Source organism: Crinia signifera, chromosome 6 (genome assembly GCF_055691185.1).
Source record: "Crinia signifera chromosome 6, ASM5569118v1, whole genome shotgun sequence".
Taxonomy (NCBI): domain Eukaryota; kingdom Metazoa; phylum Chordata; class Amphibia; order Anura; family Myobatrachidae; genus Crinia; species Crinia signifera.
Window position 1 is genome coordinate 169,819,603 of NC_139222.1, and position 25,041 is coordinate 169,844,643.

At 46.2% G+C, this 25,041-nt stretch overlaps 1 protein-coding gene across 1 annotated transcript in view; it reads left to right on the forward strand.

The window, feature by feature from the left end:
• The window catches only part of LOC146008613 (medium-chain acyl-CoA ligase ACSF2, mitochondrial-like), a 144,263-nt gene that overhangs the window by 28,290 nt on the left and 90,932 nt on the right, over positions 1-25,041 (forward strand). Inside the window, exon 2 of the mRNA XM_083148087.1 lies at positions 20,260-20,455. Coding sequence (XP_083004213.1) covers positions 20,260-20,455 — 196 coding nt within the window. The remainder of the gene's footprint in view (positions 1-20,259; positions 20,456-25,041) is intronic.

The window sequence follows — 25,041 nt, forward strand, 5'->3', positions numbered from 1 at the left end:
AATGGAAAATATGAAGTGGAGGAATGGATGGTGTTGGGGTACAGTAGTGGCCTAGCGTCGAGATCAATCCCACTACTGCTGCTACACGTTGGAGACCAGACGAGTGTAACCGGCTCCATCAGGTGCATTGCACCACTCTCATGCTGTCTGACTGCGGTGAATGAGAACCGCCAACGTTGGTACGTTTTATCCACACTTGCTTTTACTTTGTGCTGAATAATAAAAATTCGTTTTTTCAAACTGATTCATGCACTATCAGCGCCCGTTCTCTTCTTTCTCTAGAATATATATATATATATATATATATATATATATATATATATATACTGTATATATATTCTTCTATTTAATTTTATTGTTGAGAACAATTGTTGACAATTATTTTTGAGAATAATTTTATTGTTGTGAAGCTAATCCTGGCTTCCAGTACACACACGTGTGACTTATTAAAGTCGGGTCATAAATACATTCATACCCCTTTCAGACTGCAAAATGCAGGTTCGCACTGAGACTTTGAAACGGTTCAGTCCCGCTGTGACCCTGCATTTTGGTCTGTTCAGACCTCCTTGGCGAACTGGAAATATTGCCGATTCGCTGACGTCATCCGGGGACGCGGCAGACTGTCATCGGGGGTGAGGAAGGAGGCAGCGCATAGAGCTGGCTCTGCTCCAAGCACTGCCTCCTATATTGGTGTGAACGGGAAACGGGCCGCTCGACCCAATTAATCCGTTCACACCGCAAAGCAATACTGCAATGAACCGGTAAGAATTCTTTTTTACCAGTTCGTTTTGCCGTGTTGCTACCTGTTTGCGGGACCCGGTAACCCCTATCACATTGCACCAATTACCGCGTTGAACCGGCAAAAAAACGGCATAACCCCGGTAATTAGGTGCGATATTTAAAGGGTATTAGGTTCCCAGACTGTAGAAACTCTCACTGCTGCCATTATCAATAAGCTGCCCCAGCAAATTCTTTATTTTTAGTAAATTGTGGTAAAAGATATTTCGGTGGTTTCTGGCTGCGCTGTCCACTCTCTGCAGCCCTTCTTACATAAAAAGGAATGAAATGGATATTATAGATACGTCGAAAGCAAATATCCTACAGGTAGAGTCTCCCATACATAAAATGCTTGGGACCCGAAGTTATTGGATGTTTACGTATTTTGGAATATTTGCATACATTAATGAGATATCTTTGGCATTGGACTGAAGCCGAAACACAGAATGCATGTATGTTTCATCTTATACACACAGCCTGAAGGTACATTTGTACAGTTCTTTATATGAGAGACTCAGTCTGTACAAGATGATTTGCATACAATTATAATACAAATAATAAGTCATATTTTTTTGCTAGTATCTGTGTTGTGAGTGTAATGGCCCCCATACTCTAGTCTGACTTATCCTAAGGACAAGTCGGACCCAATTCCAGGAGGGCTCACTTACAATTTGTCATTTTTATATGCGATAAATCGTAAGTGACGGGCTGCACATATGACTTATCTTATGTGCAGCCCATCCGACCTCCGACCCGACATCATACACTTGCGATTTGGCCCCATTTCACCCGATTTCTCAGTCTAGTCCACCTTTAAGAAGACTAGGTCGTACAGCAGGGTTTTACAGGTCCACAGGGGTAATCCCTAATGGGCCCCACTCCTTCTTCTAGTGTCAGGTTCCAGATTATGGACCTTAGTCAGGTCCATTCGCACAGCCGCGTGTGTTTACACCGGTGTGATGTTTTCTCTTTGTGCATTTCTGCGCATGTGAATGCACTGGGTGCGTGCGGCCATGGCAAACAAACTGTTCGCTGGGAGTACGCGCCCATCCTTGCTAGTGGAGGGTGGGGAAGCCCATTAGCATATGGGAACGCCCAGCATTTAATGGGCATTCCCATGAAAATGCTGGGCATTCTCATGCTAGTGGGCCGATGACGCGGGTGCGGTGGGCAGGCACCTGACACCACCGGATGCCAGCTGCCCGCCCACTTCCCTCAGAATGTGCACCCAGGGTTGCTCTGAGCAACCTTAGATCTGCGTGCACGTTCCACATCATTCGATGGTCCGCGACCATCAAATGATGTGGGTGTTCCCTCGCAAGCTGCAAATGGATGTTTATTAAAACATCCATTCGCAGCCAGTGCAATCGTACACGCCTTGCGAATGGTGGGCCGGCGTACCACCATTCACAAGGCAGGATCTGGTTGACTCGCAAGGATGCAAATTCTCATCAGACCGAATCAACCAGATCAGCCCCCTATGCACTCAAATGAAATGTGTTTAGTCTATTACAGGGTGAACTACAAGGCTCTAATGGCTGGCCAAGCCTTTAAACAAAGGTCCATACCACTGTATTTCCTTGGTGAGCCCTTCATGCCTCAGTTCAACACTGACTACAGGTTTACATTGACACAATTTGATTATAGTTCTTACGCCAATCTCGTGCCTTTAGTACAAACACAGCTGTAGGCACATTTGCATTACTTGTACTCTTTGTTTGAATTTATCCACAGGTTTGCCTATGAAAAACTATAATGTGAACTTGATGCTTGCTTGAGTATCAATTGTGGCTTCAACCATTTCAATATCCTGAATTATATGCTGTATCAACTACATTTACCATAGTGCTCTGTGATTGAGATGACCGGCGGTGGGGTTGCCGGTCATCAAATTTTTTGTTTCTGCCGAGCATGCAGAGCACTGCAGGTCCCGGCAGACGCTCGCAGTAACAAGGGATAACCAACGCTGGGAAGAACTGAATGCATTGACAGCCGGGCAGAGAGCAGCAGGCTGCCCGGCTGTATTCAGATCATTGCACTGCAGGTCCCAGCTATTCAAAATCTCGCGCTGCCACCTGCCGTGTCCGCGAGCCAATCAGAGCTCCCTCATGGTACGGCAACCATTCAGTAGCCACCACTCCTGATTGGCTGCTGGACCACAAGCTCCAATTGACCTGGCAGACCGCAGCGCAAGATTTCAAAGAGCCGGGACCTGCAATGCAGTGCTATGAATACAGCCATACAGCCCGCCGCTCTCTGCCCAGCTGTCAATGTTTCAGCAGTAGCTCTCTCAGTCAATCAGCACCCCCTATTTTCTGAATGTTTAAGACTCTACGATATACAAACAGGACCGCCTTAACATTGGCAGGGGCCCCCGGGCAAAACATTAGCGCCGCCACCCCCCCCCCCCCCATACCTATGTGTGTGCACCGGGGTCTGTGCAGCGGCAGCTGGGAGCTTGTAGCGCTGCGCTATTTGCTGAGCAGGAAGCACTGCTGATTTTGAAAAGACTGTCCGGACGCTGATTGGCTGAGAGACTTCCCTCCGTCCAGCAAATAGCGGTACAAGCTTCCAGCTGCCGCTGCCCGGACCCCGCAGCGGGGACCGGGCGGCAGCAGCAGCAGCAGGGAGCTTGTAGGATTATTTGCTGGGCGGAGGGGATGGGAAGTGCTTCTGATTTTGATAAGACTGGCTGGACGCTGATTGACTGAGAGAATGTAACCAATCAGCGTCTGGCCAGTCTTTTTAAAATCAGCTTCCTGCCCCGCCGCCCGGCAAATAGCGCAGCACTACAAGCTTCCAGCCACCGCTGCCCAGACCCCGATGCCTGCCACCCACCGGTGCAGCTCCCCAGGGCAATGCCATCTTCCCCATTGGGATGGGCCCCTAGAATCCTTGGGGCCCTGGGAATACTCATTGTGTTCTACTCCAATTAGCTTGCGAACCCGGCAGACGGCAGTGTGATATTTCAAATAGCCGAGACCTGCAGTGTTGTACTCTGAATACAGCCGGGTAATGGCTGCAACCCCCCATTACCACGAGCATGTATTCCCCCTTGGCAATGACCATGTATTCTCACATAGCAACAACCATTTAATCCAACATGGTAATGACCATGTAATCCCACATGGCAACAGCCATGTAATCCCGCATGGCAATTACCATGTAATCCCACATGGCAACGAGCATGTAATTCCACATGGCAATAAGCATGGAACTCCTGGCAACGAGCATGTAAGTGAGCAGCACTTATGTTTCATAATTTATAATAGGCATTACGGTATTTGGCATAATACATAATGAACATTATGGTGTGTGGTTTAAAGTGTAATGGGCATTATGCTGTACAAGGACATCTAAAACTGAAATCTAAATTGCAGTGTAAAAATAATGCAGCCAGTATTTACCCTGCACAGAAACAAAATAACTCACACAAATCTAACTCTCTCTATGAGAGTGCACATGGTTTTGTCCATTTTGAGAAAAAATTTGGGTACTCTTTACCTAGAACGGCACCCACGATTTAGGGAAAAAAAATTGCGTCGGTCGCATCGGATGCGACCAAAAAATCGCATGCGATGCGACCGACGCGATGACCGCGATTTCCTATAGGGAACAATGTTAAATGTCCCAATTGACCCGATTTTTCCTGTTCAATGTCCCAATTGACCCGATTTTCCATAGGGAACAATGTTAAATGGCCCACAGAGGCCAAATAGGCACCCTGAAGTGTGAATTGGGCCCCCCAATTGTTAACGCCACCCCACGATCAACGTCAACCCGAAGCGTGGCAAACGCAGCGGTACGCGTCCTACGATCTTTTCATACCCCCACTATCCACGTCGGCGTGGAGTTGAGAATAGAAAGTGTGGCGAGCGCAGCGAGCCCGAAGTGTGGCGAGGGGACACGGACAGCTGTGAAGCCCGCGAGGGGACGCGTATACCTGTGAAGGTGTCCGCGTCCCCTCGCGGGACACGCTGCGCTCACCACGCTTCGGGCTCGGTGGCTCGCTGCGCTCGCCACACTTTCTATTCTCAACTCCACGCCGACGTGGATAGTGGGGGCATGAAAAGGTCGTAGGACGCGTACCGCCGCCCCTCGCGAACTCGCTGCGCTTGCCACGCTTCGCGTTGATGTTGATCGTGGGGTGGTGTTAACAATTGGGGTGGCCATTTTTACACTTCAGGGTGCCTATTTGGCCACTGTGGGCCATTTAACATTGTTCCCTATGGAAAATCGGGTCAATTGGGACATTGAACAGGAAAATCGGGTCAATTGGGACATTTAACATTGTTCCTTATGGGAAATCGCGGTCATCGCGTCGGTCGCATCGCATGCGATTTTTTAGTGCATGCGATGCCCGCGATGGGTGCCGTTCTAGGTAAAGAGTACCAAAATTTGTACTGCGCCTATAACTCAAGGTGCTTAAAAGTTAGAATAAATGTAATACAGTACAGGAAAGTACAGAAAAGCTTTTCAGAAACTATACTTAAAGGACTTAAGGAAATGCTTGAGTAAACAGGAAAGTCTTGATTCTTGGATTCTAGAGTTGGGGGCCCCAACTGTGTGGGGAAGTGAGTTCCATAGAGATGGAGCTGCATGGCTAAAAGCTTGACCCCTACATGAATTATGGGAGATTCTAGGTACTGCTGAAAGTCCTTAATCTATGGATAGCAGTATTTGGGTGGGACAGTATGAAATCAGAAGCTGCTTCCGGTAACATGGGCCTTTGTCATGTAGGGCTTTGAAACTCAGTAAATTACAGTAATCTTGAAGATGGTTTGCCATTTTATAGGCAGCCAGTGAAGGGAGTAGAGAATGGAAGATGTACCATCTGTAATCGGTGCAATTCTTTTCCTGAGAGACCATAGTAGAGGGCATTGAAGTGATCTAATCGATATGATACAAATGTATTTATGAATTTTTGGCAGATCTTCAGAGGGAATTAATGTTTGAGTCTGGCTATGTTTCTCAGATGAAAGAATGATTATTTGATTGTGGTTGATATCTGATGCTTAAGTGTCAATCTACAAATCCAGCACAATGCCAAGATTCCACACATAAGGGGTTATTCTGGTCTGTTCACACGGACCAGAACATTGGCACGGGGACCGATGGTGGGTGTATGTGGATGTGTAGGGTCATTTCTGCACATGTGCATACGCCAGGTGCGTGCGGCCACAGTGAACAGCGACTGTTGGCCGGGTGCACGCACCCAAGGGTGTGGGAGCGGCGGTGGATAGTTGAGCCCATGGGAACACCCAGCATTTCATGGACATTGCCATGGTAATCGGGCCGTGACACTGGTGCCAGGGGCAGGCCGCTGGCATCACCGGATGTCAGCTGCCCGCCCACTGCCTCCCAAGGTTCCAGCAAATCTAAGTGATCTGAGAGTCATTTAGATATGCGTGCACATTCCACATCATTCGATGGTCGGCAACCATCGACTGATGTGGGTGTTCACCCATAGGCTGCGAATAGTTGTTTATGTTAAACATCCATTCGCAGGCCCTGCACACACTGATCTGAATTTTGTAATTCTTTATTTTTTAACTCCAACTGGACTGACCATCGAGTGTCAGTCCAGTTGGGTGGCTATGCTACAGTCTTGTCCTTCGATGTTGAGGCCCTATCATAAGGACCTCTGTTTTGGATTCAGTCTCAGCCAACTGGCACTCATCCACTCAGCTAGACAGCCATTTAGGGTTTGATAAGTCGGGAAAAACCCACTGTTAAGTTCAAGGATAAATAAATGACACGTAATTACATATTTATCCAAAATAATATATTATTATACAATATTGCTTAATTCCAGACAGACAGAACAGCACAGCATCCTGGAGCAAGGAGTGTGGAGGAGGAGGGGCAGGGCTGGGGTCTCATAGTCTCTGTGTGTCCCAGCTGTAGTGTCAGCTGACCGTTACAGCCCCGGCCCCAGCACTCCTCTCAGATCATGGTCCAATATATACCTTTTAAAACTCATATCTATGGCCACAAATAGTATTTGGGTGATTTCATATATGGTGATAATGCTAACTACCTTTATTAAAATCATTTCATATATGGTCTTAGGCAGTTCTTTTAACTTTCTGACGTAAGACATTTTGTAATGTATATATTTTAAACCCTTTACATAAAGGTTTTATTGACAGGAACAACTGGTGATCCTCATAATAGCTTGTTGATTGGTCCTTGATTGACAGGAACAGGTGATAGTAGCTTGCAATAGCTTTTCAAAGTCATTAACGTGTTTGAATAGCTGTCGTATTGATGAATATTGCATATATATATAATGTCCATTAACTATAATCTTTATCTTGTGCGGACATCCAATAAGATTTCCATATCAACAGTTTATTGGGTTCTCAGTGCCCAGAGCAAGGGAAAAGTGCAGTTGTTTATCATCTGCATAGCCATGGCACCTATTTATTTTACCCGGTGGCAGCATGTGCCTGAATAATATTTTTGAATGTCAGCCAAGCTCTGATTAAACAGTGCATAACAATGAGTTATTTGCATGTTTTCCCAGAATTTCAGTGAAAGTCCATCTATTTTTATTCCGCTTTAGTTGTCATTTTGCTCTGTAAATAATTGAGTGAGTGTTATATACAGTATGTTGCCCATTATACTTTCAGTATTTCATTAACCGTGCATGTGATGCTGCATGTTTTTCATTTGATACTTAATTAAGATTTGATTTTATTGGCTGTATATATACTTCCAGTTCTGGCTGCGGGATGTGTGGCTGCTCTCACAGAAGCTCCGTTGCAAGGTTTAGCCCAACACACCTTCTCAAGGTTAAACTAGCCTCTAAACACCGCTGCATTTGCTGCTCACCCCCTCCGTGCACCCCGCAGTTTATGGAAAAGTTCCTCCACGCAATGCCGGACTCAAAATACCGTTCCCAGAAAGATAAGCCTGCCCACGCCTCAGAATCCAAGATGGCACCAACGGCCAGCTCCGGGCACTTGGCGGCTACAATTCACACCCCACTGCCACAACGCCAGTGAGACCAGCACCCAGACATGGCAGAGACATCAGAAAATGAATCCCTGCCTGGCTCCCCTGCCCAGCAAGACAAAGTACTTTCTCACATGGGAATATGGTCAGCGCCATTAGAACAGCCACGGGGCCTCTGCTAAAAGAACAGACAGCCGACATCAATAGCCAAATTGCAAATTACAAAGGCAAGTTATGAAAACAGAGTGCAGAGTGGGAGAATGTTTTGCAGACCTTGCTGAATTAAAGCCTATGGTCTTATAGATCATTGCTTAATAACATGTGTCTTGTCGGCCTGCCTGAACCGATTAATGGCCCAGATTTATTCCACTTCATCTGGACCACGCTCTCTGAACTTTAAAATATTGAGAATAAATATTCTGATCTGGTCATAGAATGCGCACATAGATTGGGTCCAAAGCGCACCCAAGATGGCTCCAGGCCCAATCTTGACACTCAATTACTTTCACAAAGAGCTGTTCTGGTCGGCCTCTCGCAAGATTAGGAATATAACATGGGAGGGTCACTCCATTCTACTGCTTCAAGACTACTCAGCAAAACTGATTAAGCAGAGAAAGGAGTTCTCACAAGTTTTCTCTCGCCTGATTAAAATAGAACGCAAATTTTCGTTACTACCGTATACCCAGCGAAGATTCATGGATATGGTGATATTTTCATATTTCGTTAAGTTTGCACAGTTTGAAAGAGAATGTTGTTGATGTTTATTGTATTTACACTACAGTGATGGGCTCTGGGCCTGAGGAGCAATTACACTCACACCCCTCGGTTGTGATGCTCTTCTTTTGTTGCACCATTAATGGAAGCTTGCTTAAAATGTATAGATCCCTATTTACTATTATTACCTTTGCTTTTGTCTCACCCCAGCTTTTCCCTACCCCTGCTCCCTTACCGTCCACCCAATGTTAGGTCTATACAGCCATTTCAAATGTCATTTTAAACCTAATGGTGATTTACCATGATGAATATATGATATGTTTCCTCTGCGACCATGCCTCTCACTATAGGTAGCTGGAATGTGGGAGGAATTAACTCCCCTGTGAATTGCAAAGGTATTTTAATCTATGTTAACAAACTCAAGTTAGATGTGGTTTTCATACAGGAGTTCCACCTTGGTCCCACTGAAGCCGTTAAATTGAACATGCTGAAATGGAAACTAGTAGCATCAGCATCATATGATGCCAAGGCTCCTGATTCTAGTAAAAAAACACCTAGATCAAGAGGTCACGATGTTGTATATGACCCAGAGTGTCGCTATGTATTATTTATTTTTATTTATTTATTAACAGTTTCTTATATAGCGCACACATATATTCCGCAGCGCTTTACAGGGAATATTTGAACATTCACATCAGTCTATTATGCCAAATGAAATTCGGAAAAAATTACACTTTGTATGCCTAAACCAGTGGTGGGGAACCTCCGGCCCGCGGGCCGGATACGGCCCCCGCACCCAGTATGTCCGGCCCGCCCGCCTATATTACTGTTTAAAGTACAGCCACCCGCACTGATTTATCATCCGCGCGCCTATATCACATACCAGCCGCCTGCACGGATAATCTGCTGCTGCTGCCGCCGGGGAGATGTGCAGAGGACGTGCCCACCAATCACAGTGGCTGTGGAGGTGATGCGCCGGCGGTGATTGGCGGGCGTGATGCGGGCGGTAGGGAGGGGGACTTGCGAGGTTTTGGATGCGCCCGCCATGCACTGCATGGGCGGGAGCATCGGAGGTCAAAGTCAGAGACTGTACAGCAGCCGCAGCAGCCCTCACGCTGTGCTGCCGCAGCTTAATCAGTTTAAACTTGAAAAGCTAAATGCCGCTCCTCTCACCCTCCCTTCCCCAGTGACTGACAGATCCAGGGGTTGTCATTTACCCCTGGATTCACCCCCAAACAGGTTTATGTGATTATGTCTGATTATCATAATCAGACATAATCACATTAACCTGTTTGGGGGTGCCCTTGTGTATTATGCCCACATGTATATGCCGGTGCCCTATTTATAATGCCCACATGTATATGCCGCTGCCCTGTGTATAATGCCCACATGTATATGCCGCTGCCCTGTGTATAATGCCCACATGTATATGCCGATAATTGATCATTTTTATATGGCCCCCTAAGGGTTTTCAAATTTTCAAAATGGTCCTTGGTAAAAAAAAGGTTCCCCACCCCTGGCCTAAACAGTGGTCGAAATGGGCCGGTATGCAGAGGTATGGCATACCCACTTTGTTTTCACTGAACCGGAAGCAAAGTATTTTTATTAAATAAAAAGTGTACAGCAGGAGGCGGATGAACTGGCCAGCTTGCTGCACTTACAGGGTGCTGCTCCCCTTCCCGCCGCTTGTCCCCAGCGGGTTCCCTGTGGAGAGCAGTGGCTCTTGTCCCTGCCGGAGCCCGGTTTTCTATTCAACCCACACACACCTCCCCCGCCACCGCAGCTGCTGGAGCTGAGCTCGTCCCTGCCGGAGTCTGACTCTCATGCTCACCAGGCTCTCTCCCTCCCACCGCTGCAGCTCGACTCTCTGCTGCAGGAGCATAGCTCTCCTGCCTGGCGCTGCGGGCGGGAGCTATGTTCTCTTGATGTTGCCATAGGAACCAGGCTCTCCTCACTGTTGCTGAGGGAGCCCGGCTCTCCTCAATGCTGCTGCGCTGCTGCTGACCTGGATTCCATTGCTTGTTGCCATAGGAGACCGGCTCTCTGGCTTGCTGCTGTGCAGGAGTCCGGCTCTTCTCCCTGCCGCTCCAACAGCACAGCTGTCCTCCCTGCAGCTGCCGGAGCCCAGCTCTCCTCCCTGCTGCCCTCTCCACCCTTCATCCCCCTCACTCTGCATCCCCTTCTCACCCTACATCCTGTACCTGGTGTGGTATAGGGGTCCGACAGTCGGGATCCCAACAGTCATTATTCCGACGTCGGGATCCCGACAGTCATTCTCCCGACGTCGGGATCCCGACTGGCTGGACCCAGAAAGCATGGCGAGCGCAGCAAAGACCCTTGCACCTATTCTATTCTCCCTCTATGGACCCCCACGAGGGAAAATAGTTGACGGCCATCGGGAACCCCGCTGTCGGTGTTTTGACAGTCAGGATCCCGACATCGGGTGAATGCCTGTCGGGATCCCAACTGTCGGGACCGTCCGGCACCACCCTGCACCTCCCCTCCCTCATGCTGCATCCCCCCCTCACCCTGCATCCTCTCCCATCCTTTCCCCCCCTTTGCCCCTGCATCACCTCTCACCCTGTAGCCCTCTCTCTGCATCCCTCTCCCCAATATGTCCTTCTGGCCTCTCTCCTGGTACCGCTCTCCCACCAGAAGCAATCCTCCCTTCCTTCGTTCTTCTCCTATACTGCCTCTTCTCCCACCCAGCATCCCTCTTCCTCTGTCCCTCTCCCAGTGCACCTTCTTCGAGCATTGCTTTTTTCTCTAAGCTGACAGCTGAGCAGAGAGTGGTGTGCTGCCCAGCTGTCTAAAGTGCAGGTCTGCAGCTGCTGAAGTGAAACAGTCTGATAGCCGGGCAGAAGTGGTGGGCTGCCCAGGTATCTTCAGTCAGAGCGGGTCCGTGGCAGTTTGAAATATCGCACTGGGCCCCCAACCAATTGGAGCTTGTGGCCCGGCAGCCAATCATGAGCCACCACTGCCAGTCCTGATTGCCCGGCTGTCAGACTGCTTCCCCCTTGCAATTAGCTTGTAAGCCCCCTTGGCAATGATCATTAAACCTCCTTGGCATCGAGTATGATGACACTGGCATCGCGCAGGAAGCCCCAAGAATCGACCATGTATCTTCAGTCATTGAGAAAGAACCCCCCCCCCCCCAGCAATGAGTATGTTGGTAAGTGGCATATGTATATTGGGCATCACAGTGTGTAACATATGTATATTGGGCATCACGGTGTGTGGCAAATGTAAATTGGGCATCACGGTGTGTGGCAAATGTAAATTGGGCATCACGGTGTGTGGCAAATGTCAATCGGGCATCACGGTGTGTGGCAAATGTCAATCGGGCATCACGGTGTGTGGCAAATGTCAATCGGGCATCACGGTGTGTGGCAAATGTCAATCGGGCATCACGGTGTGTGTCAATCGGGCATCACGGTGTGTGGCAAATGTCAATCGGGCATCACGGTGTGTGGCAAATGTCAATCGGGCATCACGGCGTGTGGCAAATGTATAATGAGCATATGCCAAACACCGTGATGCCCAATATACATATGTGGCTGTCTCTGTGTCCCTGCTGTCACACTCTGTGTTCCAGTTGTCACTTTCTCTATGTGTACCCGCTGTCAGTCTCTCCCTTTGTCCTTGCTGTCCTTGAATTTTGGCTCTTACAGTGTGGCACAATGTGCAAGAGGCACTAGTACTAGATAGTATAAGGCATGGGTCCTCAAACTGCGGCCCTTCAGATGTTGTGAAACTACAATTTCCAGCCTGCCTTGCCACAGTTTTGCTATAAGGGAGTGTTAAAACTGTGGCAAGGCATGCTGGGATTTGTAGTTTCAGAACATCTGGAGGGCCGCAGTTTGAGGACCCATGGTATAAGGGGTCCTACTAGTGTGGTATATAAGAGATATGTGGTGTGGTATTCTACACTTAAAGACATGCCCCCATTTTCAATGGCCACACCCCCTTTTCCAGAGGCGTGCACATAAATAAATACGGTACTCTTTACTTAGAAGGGCGCCCACGATTTTGATCGTGGGCATCGTTAGTAAAAAATCTCGGGCATTGAATGCACTAAAAAATCGGGTGCGATCAACCGACGAGATGCCCGAGATTTCCCATAGGGAACAATGTTAAATGTCTCAATTGACCCAATTTTCCTGTTCAATGCCTCAATTGACCCGATTTTTCCATAGGAAACAATGTTAAATGGGCCACAGAGGCCAAATAGGCACCCTGAAGTGTATAATGGCCACCCGAATTGTTAACGCCACCCCACGATCAACGTCAACCCGATGCGTGGCGAGCGCAGCGAGCCCGCGAGGGGCGGCGGTACGCGTCCTACGACCTTTTCATACCCCCACTATCCACGTCGGCGTGGAGTTGAGAATAGAAAGTGTGGCGAGCGCAGCGAGCCCCGCGAGGGTACGCGGACAGCTGTGAAGCCCGCGAGGGGACGCGGATACCTGTGAAGGTATCCGCGTCCCCTCGCGGGGCTCGCTGCGCTCGCCACGCTTCGGGCTCGGTGGCTCGCTGCGCTCGCCACACTTTCTATTCTCAACTCCATGCCGACGTGGATAGTGGGGGTATGAAAAGGTCGTAGGACGCGTACCGCCGCCCCTCGCGGGCTCGCTGCGCTCGCCACGCTTCGGGTTGACGTTGATCGTGGGGTGGCGTTAACAATTCGGGTGGCCATTATTCACTTCAGGGTGCCTATTTGGCCTCTGTGGCCCATTTAACATTGTTTCCTATGGAAAAATTGGGTCAATTGAGGCATTTAACATTGTTCCCTATGGGAAATCTCGGGCATCTCGTCTGTCGCATCGCACCTGATTTTTTAGTGCATTCAATGCCCGAGATGCCCGAGATGGGCGCCCTTCTAAGTAAAGAGTACCATAAATACTTTATTTTTCCATACCCCCACTTTAAAATTTCCACTGTGTCTAAATATATATGCTCCCAACACTTATTCCAAACCTTTTCTGTTAAAACTGATTTCTATGTTATTTCCATTTACCCACTTACCTTCAATTATTTGCAGTGATTTTAACCTGATTTCCTCTGCCGGTTTAGATAGGCAACCCCCTCTACTAAATTCAAGTTACCCAAGTTTAGGGTCCCAGAATTCCTGCACCAGCTGCAACTGCTTGATATATGTAGGGTATTTCACCCCACGGGTAATTTGTCTCGTATAGCTTACATCATTGATGGCTAACTTTTTCAGCTTGGTGTGTTAAAAATCGTAAAAAGGTGTAGCCTTCCTCGAGTCGCGTGTCACTTCAAGAAATATCAATAATTTGGTGATATTTGCAGCCAATATGCCCCATGCTGTCCCCATCACACCAGCCCCACACTGTCCCCCATCACACCAGCCCCACACTGTAGTGTCACCAGCGCCACACTGCTCCCCATCACAACAGCCCCACACTGTCGGGGGGGTGGAGTTATGCACTGCTCACTGTCTTTTGCCGCAGATCCGTTATGGATCCCGCCACCCCCCAACACACACTTTCACAGTGATGGGGTGCAGCATTACCGGGCAGGGTCGGGGACACAGTGAGTGGCAGTGCCAGCGTGCAGAGCGGGGCGGGCAGCGACTGGAGAACAAACATTTGAGCCAGCAGAGCTCTACGCAGACCATGCTGCTGGCGCTGTACACTCACCAGGGCAGTCCCAGCTCCCAGGCCACTGGCACTCTGTCTCCCATCACCCAGCTGTCTGCATCGGTGCCTCCTGTTGGAAGGTGGGAAAGCTAGCTCTGCTCCCTCCAGCAGACAGACGACGCTTCCCTCTGTCCCCTTCCAGTTGGCGGCGCAGCATGCGTGCTGGCTTAGCTGCTTCCCTTGCGCAATTCCAGGTTTTCCTCTTCGCAGACAGGTTGGTCCGACGTGTGTCAGTCAAAGTGCCTTGGCGTGTCACGAGTGACACGCATGTCATAGGTTAGCCATCAACGGCTTACATACTAATGTCTCATTACTTACTGTTGAAAATGTAAAAAAATGAGATTGCCCTTATAGTTCAAACCATGCAGTTGTGTGGACCAAGTTGCACATTACAAAGGAGACATCTCCCTGTATATTATGGAGATGCCTGTCAGCTCTGTCATCCTTCGTACGATTGCGGGAGGTGGTGGTGTCCGCCTGGGACAACTACGCCTGGGAAAACTCAGCAAGTCTAGACACTAACCCCCTGCTGTCTTGGCAGGCCTCAAAAGCCATTGTCAGAAGGGAGATTATATCCCATATGGCCTCGCTCAAAAAGAAAACCGCACAAGACCACTTAACAGCACAGTCATCCCTTACAGAGGCCTTTCAAAACTTTAAAAGATCTCCTAACCCTTTAACAAAGAAAGCCTATCTTGCCTCCAAATCAGAATCATTCTATTCCTGTGTTAGTAAATCCCGCTTTCATAAATTTGGAAACAAATCGAGTAAATTGTTATCCTCCCTTTTACAGGGTCAAGGATCCCCAGAAACCATTCACCCTCTACGCCAAAAAGATGGTACTTTAACCACTTCTCATTCCAAATGGCTCAGGTACTCTGTAAATTTCACACTCAGCTATATTCAGAACCCACTTCAGATAAGCAAAATGCCACTACGTTTTGGAAAAATCTCTCCACGCCACACATGTCTGACTTGCAAGCCTCCTATCTGACCAGTGCCATTACTCACCAAATTGGGATTAAAGGCTGGCAAAGCCCCAGGCCCAAATGGATTCATTACCGATTATTACAAGCTACTGACCCACAGAACCATGCCCATACTTACTAAAGTACATAATATAATTTTCTCGAGTACGTCCTCCCCCTATTTCAATCTAGCCACACTCCGAGTCCTGCCCCAGGCATCTGCCCCAGGTTCATATAAGCCGATATTTCTATCAAATATAAACTACAAAATATTGACTAAGATCATGGCTGATAGACTGAAAACAATTCTCCCTACCTTGATACACCTGGACCAGACAGGCTTTGCGATGAGCCAAAATTCAGTTATTAACATAAGAGGAGTTCTCTCAGTGGTGAATGATTCGCAGTGCGCTGTGCCGAACACTCCAACAGCAATCCTCTCATTGGACGCCGAGAAGGCGTTTGACCTGGTGCACTGGGACCACCTCTATTCCACTTTATGCAGGTTTTCTTTCCCCCGAAAGATTCATTAACTTACTAACCACTCAGAGCCGGCCCTAGCCTAAATGACGCCCTAGGCAAGATTTTGGCTGGTGCCCCCTAGCACCGCCACTATCCCAGCTCCCCTTCCCCTGCACCATCAACCCTCATCATAGCAGTCATCATTTTGGTGCTCCTACCCGCAATATTTTAAATAGAAACAGTGCACACATTCGGTGCGCAGCCAAAACAGGGGTGTGTTCTTGCTGGGAAGGGGCATGGCCACACAATAGTACCCCCAATTCAAATTATGCCACACAGTAGTGCCACTTTATCAATATTATATCATGCGATGGTGTCCCTTTTTCACGTTACATCACACAGTAGTACCACTTTACCTTATGTACATTACTCCTCACATTATTCACATTATACCCGTAGAAAAAAATTATGCCTACCTTTATTAATGCCCTTCATACACATAATGACACACATAATGCCCCTTACACATATGTTGCACATTATTATGGCCCTTATACACATGACACACATAATTCCCATTGCACATATGTTGCACATTATTAATGCCCTTATACACATGACACACATAATGCCTGTTACACATGTCGCACATTATTAATGCATTTATACATGACACACATAATGCCCCTTACACATATGCCGAACACTATTGCACAACCAACCCACCCGCATACAGAGCTCGCACAGCCGCTAACACTATGACCTCTGCCTCTGCTTGGATACAGATGTTTCCTCATACATCTTGCCTCAATAGGCCATGCAGCTCCTGGCCAGTTCTGCTAACGTTGGGTGCATTTTTTGCTGAAAATTCGTCTTATTTGCATTGTTATGACCAGCACACACAAGGAGCTTTCGATGATTAAAATGATATGTGGCATAAATATATTCTGTGTGTGACTGTGGCTGTACCTGCATACGGAATGCTATGTTACAGTGATTTCCATGAATACACTATTTCATATGCAGATACAGCCTCATTCACACACAGAATATAGGCATGCTGCATATCATTTTAATCAGCAGAAGCTGCTGATGCCCCTAGGCATTCCAAATGCCCTAGGCAATTGCCTAGTTTGCCTATGCCTAAGGCCGGCTCTGTAACCACTCTTTACAACAATTCTGCATCCCGTATTATCTATAATGGTATGTTATCTGATTCCTTCCCTATAATGTTTGGCACAGGACAGGGCTGCCCCTTATCACCACTCCTATTTGCCTAGCCCTTGAACCCGTGGCGATCACTCTCAGAAGCTCCCCATATTTTCAAGATGTTATACTAAAACAAATTGATGTGCGCGTCTCTTTGTTTTGTTTTTTTAAATAATAAATTTTTATTAGATCTCCAAGGAAGAAACATTTGATGTGCGCGTCTCTTTATTCACAGATGACATGCTGCTCCTCATGTCCCACATACCACAAAATACTACCCCAACTGCCTTACAAACTATCCGACTTTTTGGTAGTTTTTCGGGGTAAAAAGTTAATACATACAAAGCAGAATTGCTGATCATAAAAGGTGACCCCCCCCCCCCCCTATCATTTACATCAGATGATGTCCTCAACACGATTACAATTCAACCCCATCAAATATAAAATACTTAGGCATTAAGGTCCCTGGTACTCTTTACCTAGCACGGCGCCCACGATTTTGATCGTGGGCATCGCAGGTAAAAAAATCGCGGGCATCGCGGCCATTGAATGCACTAAAAATCGGGTGCGACGCGACCGACGCGATGCCCGCGATTTCCCATAGGGAACAATGTTAAATTTCTCAATTGACCCGATTTTACTGTTCAATGCCTCAATTGACACGATTTTTCCATAGGAAACAATGTTAAATGGCCCACAGAGGCCAAATAGGCACCCTGAAGTGTGAAATGGCCCCCACAATTGTTAACGCCACCCCACGATCAACGTGAACCCGAAGTGTGGCAAGCGCAGCGGTACGCGTCCTACGACCTTTTCATACCCCCACTATCCACGTCGGCGTGGAGTTGAGAATAGAATAGTGTGGCGAGCGCAGCGAGCCACCGAGCCCGAAGCGTGGCGAGGGGACGAGGATACCTGTGAAGCCCGCGAAGGGACGTGTTTACCTGTGAAGGTATCCGCTTCCGCTCGCCACGCTTCAGGCTCACTATTCTATTCTCAACTCCACGCCGACGTGGATAGTGGGGGTATGAAAAGGTCGTAGGACGCGTACCGCCGCCCCTCGCGGGCTCGCTGCGCTCGCCACGCTTCGGGTTCACGTTGATCGTGGGGTGGCATTAACAATTGTGGGGGCCATTTCACACTTCAGGGTGGCTATTTGGCCTCTGTGGGCCATTTAACATTGATTCCTATGGAAAAATCGTGTTAATTGAGGCATTGAACAGAAAAATCGGGTCAATTGAGAAATTTAACATTGGTCCCTATGAGAAATCGCGTCGGTCGCGTCGCACCCGATTTTTTTTTAGTGCATTCAATGCCCGCGATGGGCGCCGTGCTAGGTAAAGAGTACCAGGTCCCTACTGATATGCACAATCTTTATAAAGCCAATTATCCCTCGGCCCTGAACAAAATACAGTAAATGACTGGTGGGATCTACCTCTGCTTGGCAGAATAGAAGTAATAAAAACCATGATCTTCCCCAGGTTGATGTATATTATGCAAATGTTTCATGTTAAATTGCATCCTAATGATACATCCATATTGACTGCTCCAAATTTATCTGGAGATCGAAAAAACCAAGGATCTCTCCCAAAACTGAAAGTGCTTAAATCTGAGGGCAGACTGGCATTCCCTGAGTTGACAAATTATTCTAGATAACTCTTGTCCTGTTATGCTATTGAATGGCTCTTAGAGGATGACACATATTCCATTCATGAGATACACATTGTGCCTTGTTCTTCCCCTATTCCCCTGGGGCGCTCCTCCATACTTCTAGAAAACTCATTCCCAGACACATATATTATAACCTATTATTCAAAGGTACCTATGAAGCCTGGTGGCATATATGCACTAAATTAAGGAAGGACATGGAAAACAAACAATATCAGAATCTACTTATTTATTTAGCTTGTTCTAGAAGATAATAGATAGTATCTGATTGGTTGCCCATAGCAACATCCCATGTGAACTAGAACTCCCATCTTAGTAAATTTTCCCCTCAGGATCTGGGATAAGTCCCCTGATCCATATGTTTGCGTGGCTGCAAATTGTGAAAAACAGGAGAGTTATCTGGGATTTCTTTCATCTTCTCAGCAGGTGAAAAAAATTGCGCCTGCTGTCAGGGGAAAATGAATTACCCCCAGGGATCAATTAGCAGCGGTAATTAACTGCAGCTAATGGAATTCTCTCCTTTATGAGGAAGTAAAAAAAAATGTATACATTTTAATTTTTGTTTAAATATAAATTTTGTTCTCACTGTTAATACACGTGGTGCTTGCAATCCTATATAATAAAAGGCTAATGCTGCACATCACCTCTATGGGAGAAAGTCAAGTCTTTTGCATGCAGGCAGCCACCAGATAGGACCCAACAGTACAATTTAAGTGTTGCTTCATTCGGACGCGCGCATCCAGTGCTGACATTACAGTTATGATGTTCTGTCATTTTGATGGGCTAGTAACTAGTATTTGTAATACAGAAATGTAGGTTATTTTCATGTGATCATGTATGCAGAGATACATGGTGATTGTGTGGCTACTTCTGCGTCCAATCTGCATACTCGTAGACTATGGCAATTGCCAATGAGATGCGTGGATGTCTCTTTTCATTCCTGGTCGGTAGTTCTACTTGCTAACATTGTCAATTCCATAGACTAGAAATTTGCAATATATATACACAATTGTATTTCCCATCCTGTAGCAGTAATTTTTGTACAAATGCCCTTAGGGGGTTATTCACATTTGTTCGGTCCTCCGTGCATTTGCAGACGTAGTGCGGGGGGCGGAGAAGGGCGGGGGTGCCGGGCTGCTCCATTACCATATGGGAACGCCCAGCGTTCCATGGGCGTTCCAGCATTCTCATGGTAATGAGGCGTTTACCCTGGTGTGGGGGGCGGGCAGCTGACATCACGGATGTCAGCTGCCCGCCCATATCTGTGCCAGCGTGCACGCATATGTAAGTGACTTAAATATCAATTCGCAGCCTTGCGAATCAACCAGAATAACCCCCTTAATCTGTTTTGTCTCTTTTATTTTTAAACAAAGCATTATACTCCATTAAAATGACCTTTTCAGATGTTCCTATGTGTGTCGAAGCAGTCCGACCTACAGTATATAAGATCATCATACTAATGCCTGCCATACACGGTACATTGCTGGGTGCGATGAGATGCGCGCTCCCATCACACATCTCATCGCACAGCTCAAACAGTATGTGCGGCACATACTTTTTGTACTAGATCTCATCTCATTGCATTGCAAAACCTATGCGATGCAATGAGATGAGATGCGATGTGATATTGTATACAATAATTGTACCGTGTATGGGCACCTTAAGAAATTTACAAGGGTTAATGATCTCTTAAAAATATAAATAAAATGGCAACAGAAAAACTGATGTGCATAAAATGCTTCATTCATGACATTAAATCAGATTTTATTGTACCTGATTAAATAACAAAAAAACATCCAAGAGGTATGCAAATTCATGCTTTATCCTCTATTCCACAGCACCCTACTCCGAGATACTCCTCCTCCAAGACCTGTCACTTCCAGTAGTTATGTCCACGGTATATCGGATCTACCATTGACCTGCAAGACTATGCAGCAGTGTCTGTACGACACCACCCAGCGAATTCCAGATGAAGAGGCTGTTGTAGTTGTGCACAGCACCATCAGGAAAACCTTCAGCCAGCTGAGCAAAGATGTATGTGCATGGCAATCAGAACTTGCATGAATGTTAGAAACGCTTTGTGTACTTGTAGTATTTGTGAAATAGGCCAAAAAGACACTGGCATAGACAAGGGGCTGATGCAGAGTAGATTACACTTTTGTTTTGTTAAATAAAATATTATTGTTATTTTTGCACCTATATTCTAACTTTCATCAAATACTATTGCATCTACCCATCGGGAGATGGCTGCGGGAGATTGAATACCCCCTAATAGATTAATTAATATCACAGTTAGTGCATTAATATGAGTCTTGTATAAATTAATTGTGAAATTATATAGTTATTACTGTCATACACATATACAAAAATTTGCCTGTTTTATAATACAGGTTGAGTTATATCCCTTCTCCAAATATCCGTTATCCAAATTATTCGGAAAACCATACATTCCAGAAAGTGAAAAAAAAAATCTTGCTAATAGCACAACTGGGGACATCTGGAACAGCACTACTGAGGACATGTAACTGGCACTACTGGGGACATCTGTAACAGCACTACTGAGGATATGTAACTGGAACTACTGGGGACATCTGTAACAGCAATACTGAGGACATGTAACTGGCACTACTGGGGACATCTGTAACAGCACTACTGAGGACATGTAACTGGCACTACTGGGGACATCTGTAACAGCACTACTGAGGACATGATACATAACTGGCACTAAATATGTGCAAGAAAATTATTGCTTGGCATTCAAATTCAGTGCCTGAGATAGTACACAAACTTTGTTTCATGTTTTGAAACCTTGTTTCATGCACAAATAAAATATATTAGTTTGATGTGTTTGTACAACATAAATGCAGAGGAGTAGCTAGGTGACATGGTGCCCAGGGCAATGGTATGTTTTGGCGCCCCCCACCAGTAATTTTTCCTTCTTATAGTAATGCTTCATACACATTATGACACACAAACTGTAATGCCCATTACAGAATATGCGACACACTGTAGTGCCCATTACACATTATGACCCACACCGTAATACCTAGTAAACATTATGCCACACACCATAATGCCTAGTAGACATTATGCCACACACCGTAATGCTTAAGTAACTTTATGCCACACACCGTAATGCCCATTGCAAATGCCACACATTATGATGCTTTAGGGTAACTGCCTTACACACATAATGCCCCCACAAGTGCTGCTTAAATGCATAATGCCCCTGAAGTGCCACTTACCTATATTCTGGTTGCCAGGGGATCAATGCTGGTTGCCAGGGATTCCATGCTCATTGCCAGGGGGAAGTTACATGCCTATTGCCAAGGGGGATTACATGCCCATTGCCATAGGGGGTTACATTCTCATTGCCCAGGGTGATTACATGCTTGTTGCCAAGGGGGATTACAATGCTTGTTGCCATAGGGCAGTGGTTCCCAACCCTGGTCCTTAAGTACCCCCAACAGTGCACGTTTTCCAGGTCACCCGGCAGGTGCACCCATTATTCAGGCACATTTGAAAAGAGCCACAGGTGGAGCTAATTATAGCACTTGTGATTCTGTGTGGAGACCTGCAAAACATGCACTGTTGGGGGTACTTGAGGACCAGGGTTGGGAAACCCATAGGGGGTTACATGCTTGTGGTCAGGGATGATTACATGGTTGTTTCCCAGGGCGAGTTAAATGCTCGCTGCCCAGGGGGAGTTAAATTGTCTGCCTCCAGCCTACCTGTGCACCTGCCTGTCTGCAGCGGAGGAGCAGAGTCTCTGACATCATTACAGAGACCCTGCGCCCCTCCAAAGATAGCTGCCACCGCAAAAGGAGACAGCCGTTAGAGGTCCTCCTGCACTTCTAGCGTCTGTCAGTGTGACAGAAGCAGGACCTTTAGCTTGTCTTTCCTGTGGTGATGGCAGGTGTGCAAGGTCTCTGTAATGCTCTCAGACAGAGACTCTGTGCCTCTGCTATGGGCGGGCGGCATCCGGAGGGCAGACCGGTGGTCAGCAAGTGTGGTGCCGGGCGCCCTGCTACTCGATCGCTACACCCCTGCATAAATGCAAGATACCTCAAGATACATCATTGAAATATACAATTATTCGTAAATACGGAATCCGTTATCCAAAATTATTCTGGTCCCAAGCATTTTGAATAAGGGATACTCAACCTGTATACAGTATATGTAGTGAAAGAAATCCTGAAAACATGAACGGTTAAGCATACTTGTTTAATTTGGCTGTATCAATATTATTTATTATTAAAAATCTACAGACACGTTTATTATAAAAATATTATATTACATAGATGTCTATTACTGTCCGCAAAATATCTTTAGCACTTTGAAAATAGTTCAAGTGACCGATCTTTGCATATTTTAATAGTAGTGAAACATAGAAAGCTGTTTTGTTTAGTTTGTATAAAAATGAATGTAAGTTGATGTTTTAAATCAATTGAAGCCGATTTAATAAAACAAAAACCATGTAAGTTGTCACTCCCACCTGCACTCTTAAAAACACCTGCCTCAACCATACAACAAACCCATATTCCTGTTCCATGTATTTTAATTTAACCCTGTAACACAGTGGTCAGGGAACTCAGTCCTCATTACCTCACACAGTGCATGTTTTGCTGGTAACCCAGCAGGTGCACAGGTGTACTAATTACTCAGACACATTTTATAAGGTCCGCAGGTGGAGTTCATTAGTTCACTTGTGATTCTGTGAACAGACCTGTAAAACATGCACTGCGTGGGGTAATGAGGACCGAGTTCCCTGACTACTGCTGTAACATACCCTCCAACATGACCCATTCCATTAGCTACAAAATGCAGTTTCTGGACTTTCCTCTAAATTGATAATTGCAGTCACCTGTGTTGAACTAGTTCAGCGATGATAACGGCGTTCCACCACTGAGGAAGAAAATACTAAATTAAGGAAGAAAGCAGCCCATACACGTCCCGATGTGGGCATGCGTTGTGGGCTGCAATAGCAGGGATCGCATTGCATGTGCATGCGTTGTGCATGCAATGCGATGCAATTTGATGAAACCTAAGTACAAAAAGTATGTGCAAGCACATACTTTTTGTACTGTGCGATGAGGTGCGCGGGAGCGCGCACCTCAAAGCACACATCGGCTCAGCACGCTTAGCAGCGTGTATGGGCAGCTGAAGTCCAGGAGCAGAGTATTTTGTACCTAATGGAATGGGTCATGTTGGAGGGTATGCTGTTATAAAAATTATTGAGCTAATTAATTAAAGGGGTATTTTAGGACCCAGCGGTAGTAAAAGTACCACAATCTTTACCTTAAAATAAGCATTTTTACTATTGTTGCACCTGTTTTTTGAATGCAAGGAAAAGCTGTGTCAGTTCCTGTTTACATTAATAATATAAATCTACATAGGCACACATCTATATAAAAACATAATTAGTAATTGGACTTTTTTTTTAAATAGATGTTTACAATTGGGTAAGATTGGTAAGGGTATAGTAGTGTGTATTTTTTAGATGGCTGCTAATAGTCTAAACCAGGGGTGGGGAACCTTTTTTGTGCCAAGGGCCATTTGTATGGGGAAAAAATCCTTCGGGGGCCATATGTAAAAATGTATCTTACAAATTGTCTTGCTGCAGCCGTCTCACGCTCCAGCGGCTGCCGCTGAATAGGTCTCCGGCTATTGTTCATTAAGAGGAATCTCAGGAGAACTACCGACCTCTCGCGAGAATTCCCCTGTACTTTACTCCTGGCAAAGCTGCCAGGCGGGTGGGTGGGCCACTCAGAACGGCTACGGCCCCCGGGCCTGAGGTTCCCCACCCCTGGTCTAAACTATCTCCACCGTTAGTATAAAAACTTAACCAGGTACCTAAAAATACACAGACCTCCTTAATGAGAAAAATTAGGTTATTTGATTAACAAATAAAAATAGTCCAATGTTTCCAAATAGCTCCTGGAGTGGGGAAATCCTTCTGGAAATTCAAAAGTCCAAAAAGATTTCTATGAATAATAATTAAAATAATAATAATTAATACATTGATCTGCCCTCTGCCTCCCTTCCACAGCTGCCAAACCCCACCCTTTTGGTTTGTATTAACAGCATGCAGATTTCTTTCCATTCTGTGTCTGAAGAGGATAACACAAGAATTTAATTTAAGGAGAAACAAGTGTTACGGGTGTAGAAAAGATGGTATCTGGATGGCTGACAAACAATGTCTAGGCCAGTGGTAGCCAACCCTAGCCCTCGAGAGCTACCAACAGTTCACATTTTCCAGACAACCTAGCAGCTGCACTCATTAATCACTGACATATTTTAAAAGATACACAGATGGAGCTAATTAGCTCACTTGTGATTCTGTGAGGAGACCTGCAAAACATGCACTGTTGGTAGCTCTCGAGGACTAGGGTTGGCTACCCCAGGTCTAGGTTGATACCAAAAGGTTGACATTGACAAACAGTCAACACAAGCAGTAGGTTAAAAAAACTGGTGAAACCGAGCAATAACTTACACAAATAATTGTTCATGTTCTTGATTTTTTGCAGATTTCTGGACCTTTCTCTGCATATTCATTTGTTATACCAAAGATTCTTTTGAGACATTATTAGTGTAAGTTATTGCAAGGTTTCGCCAGTGGC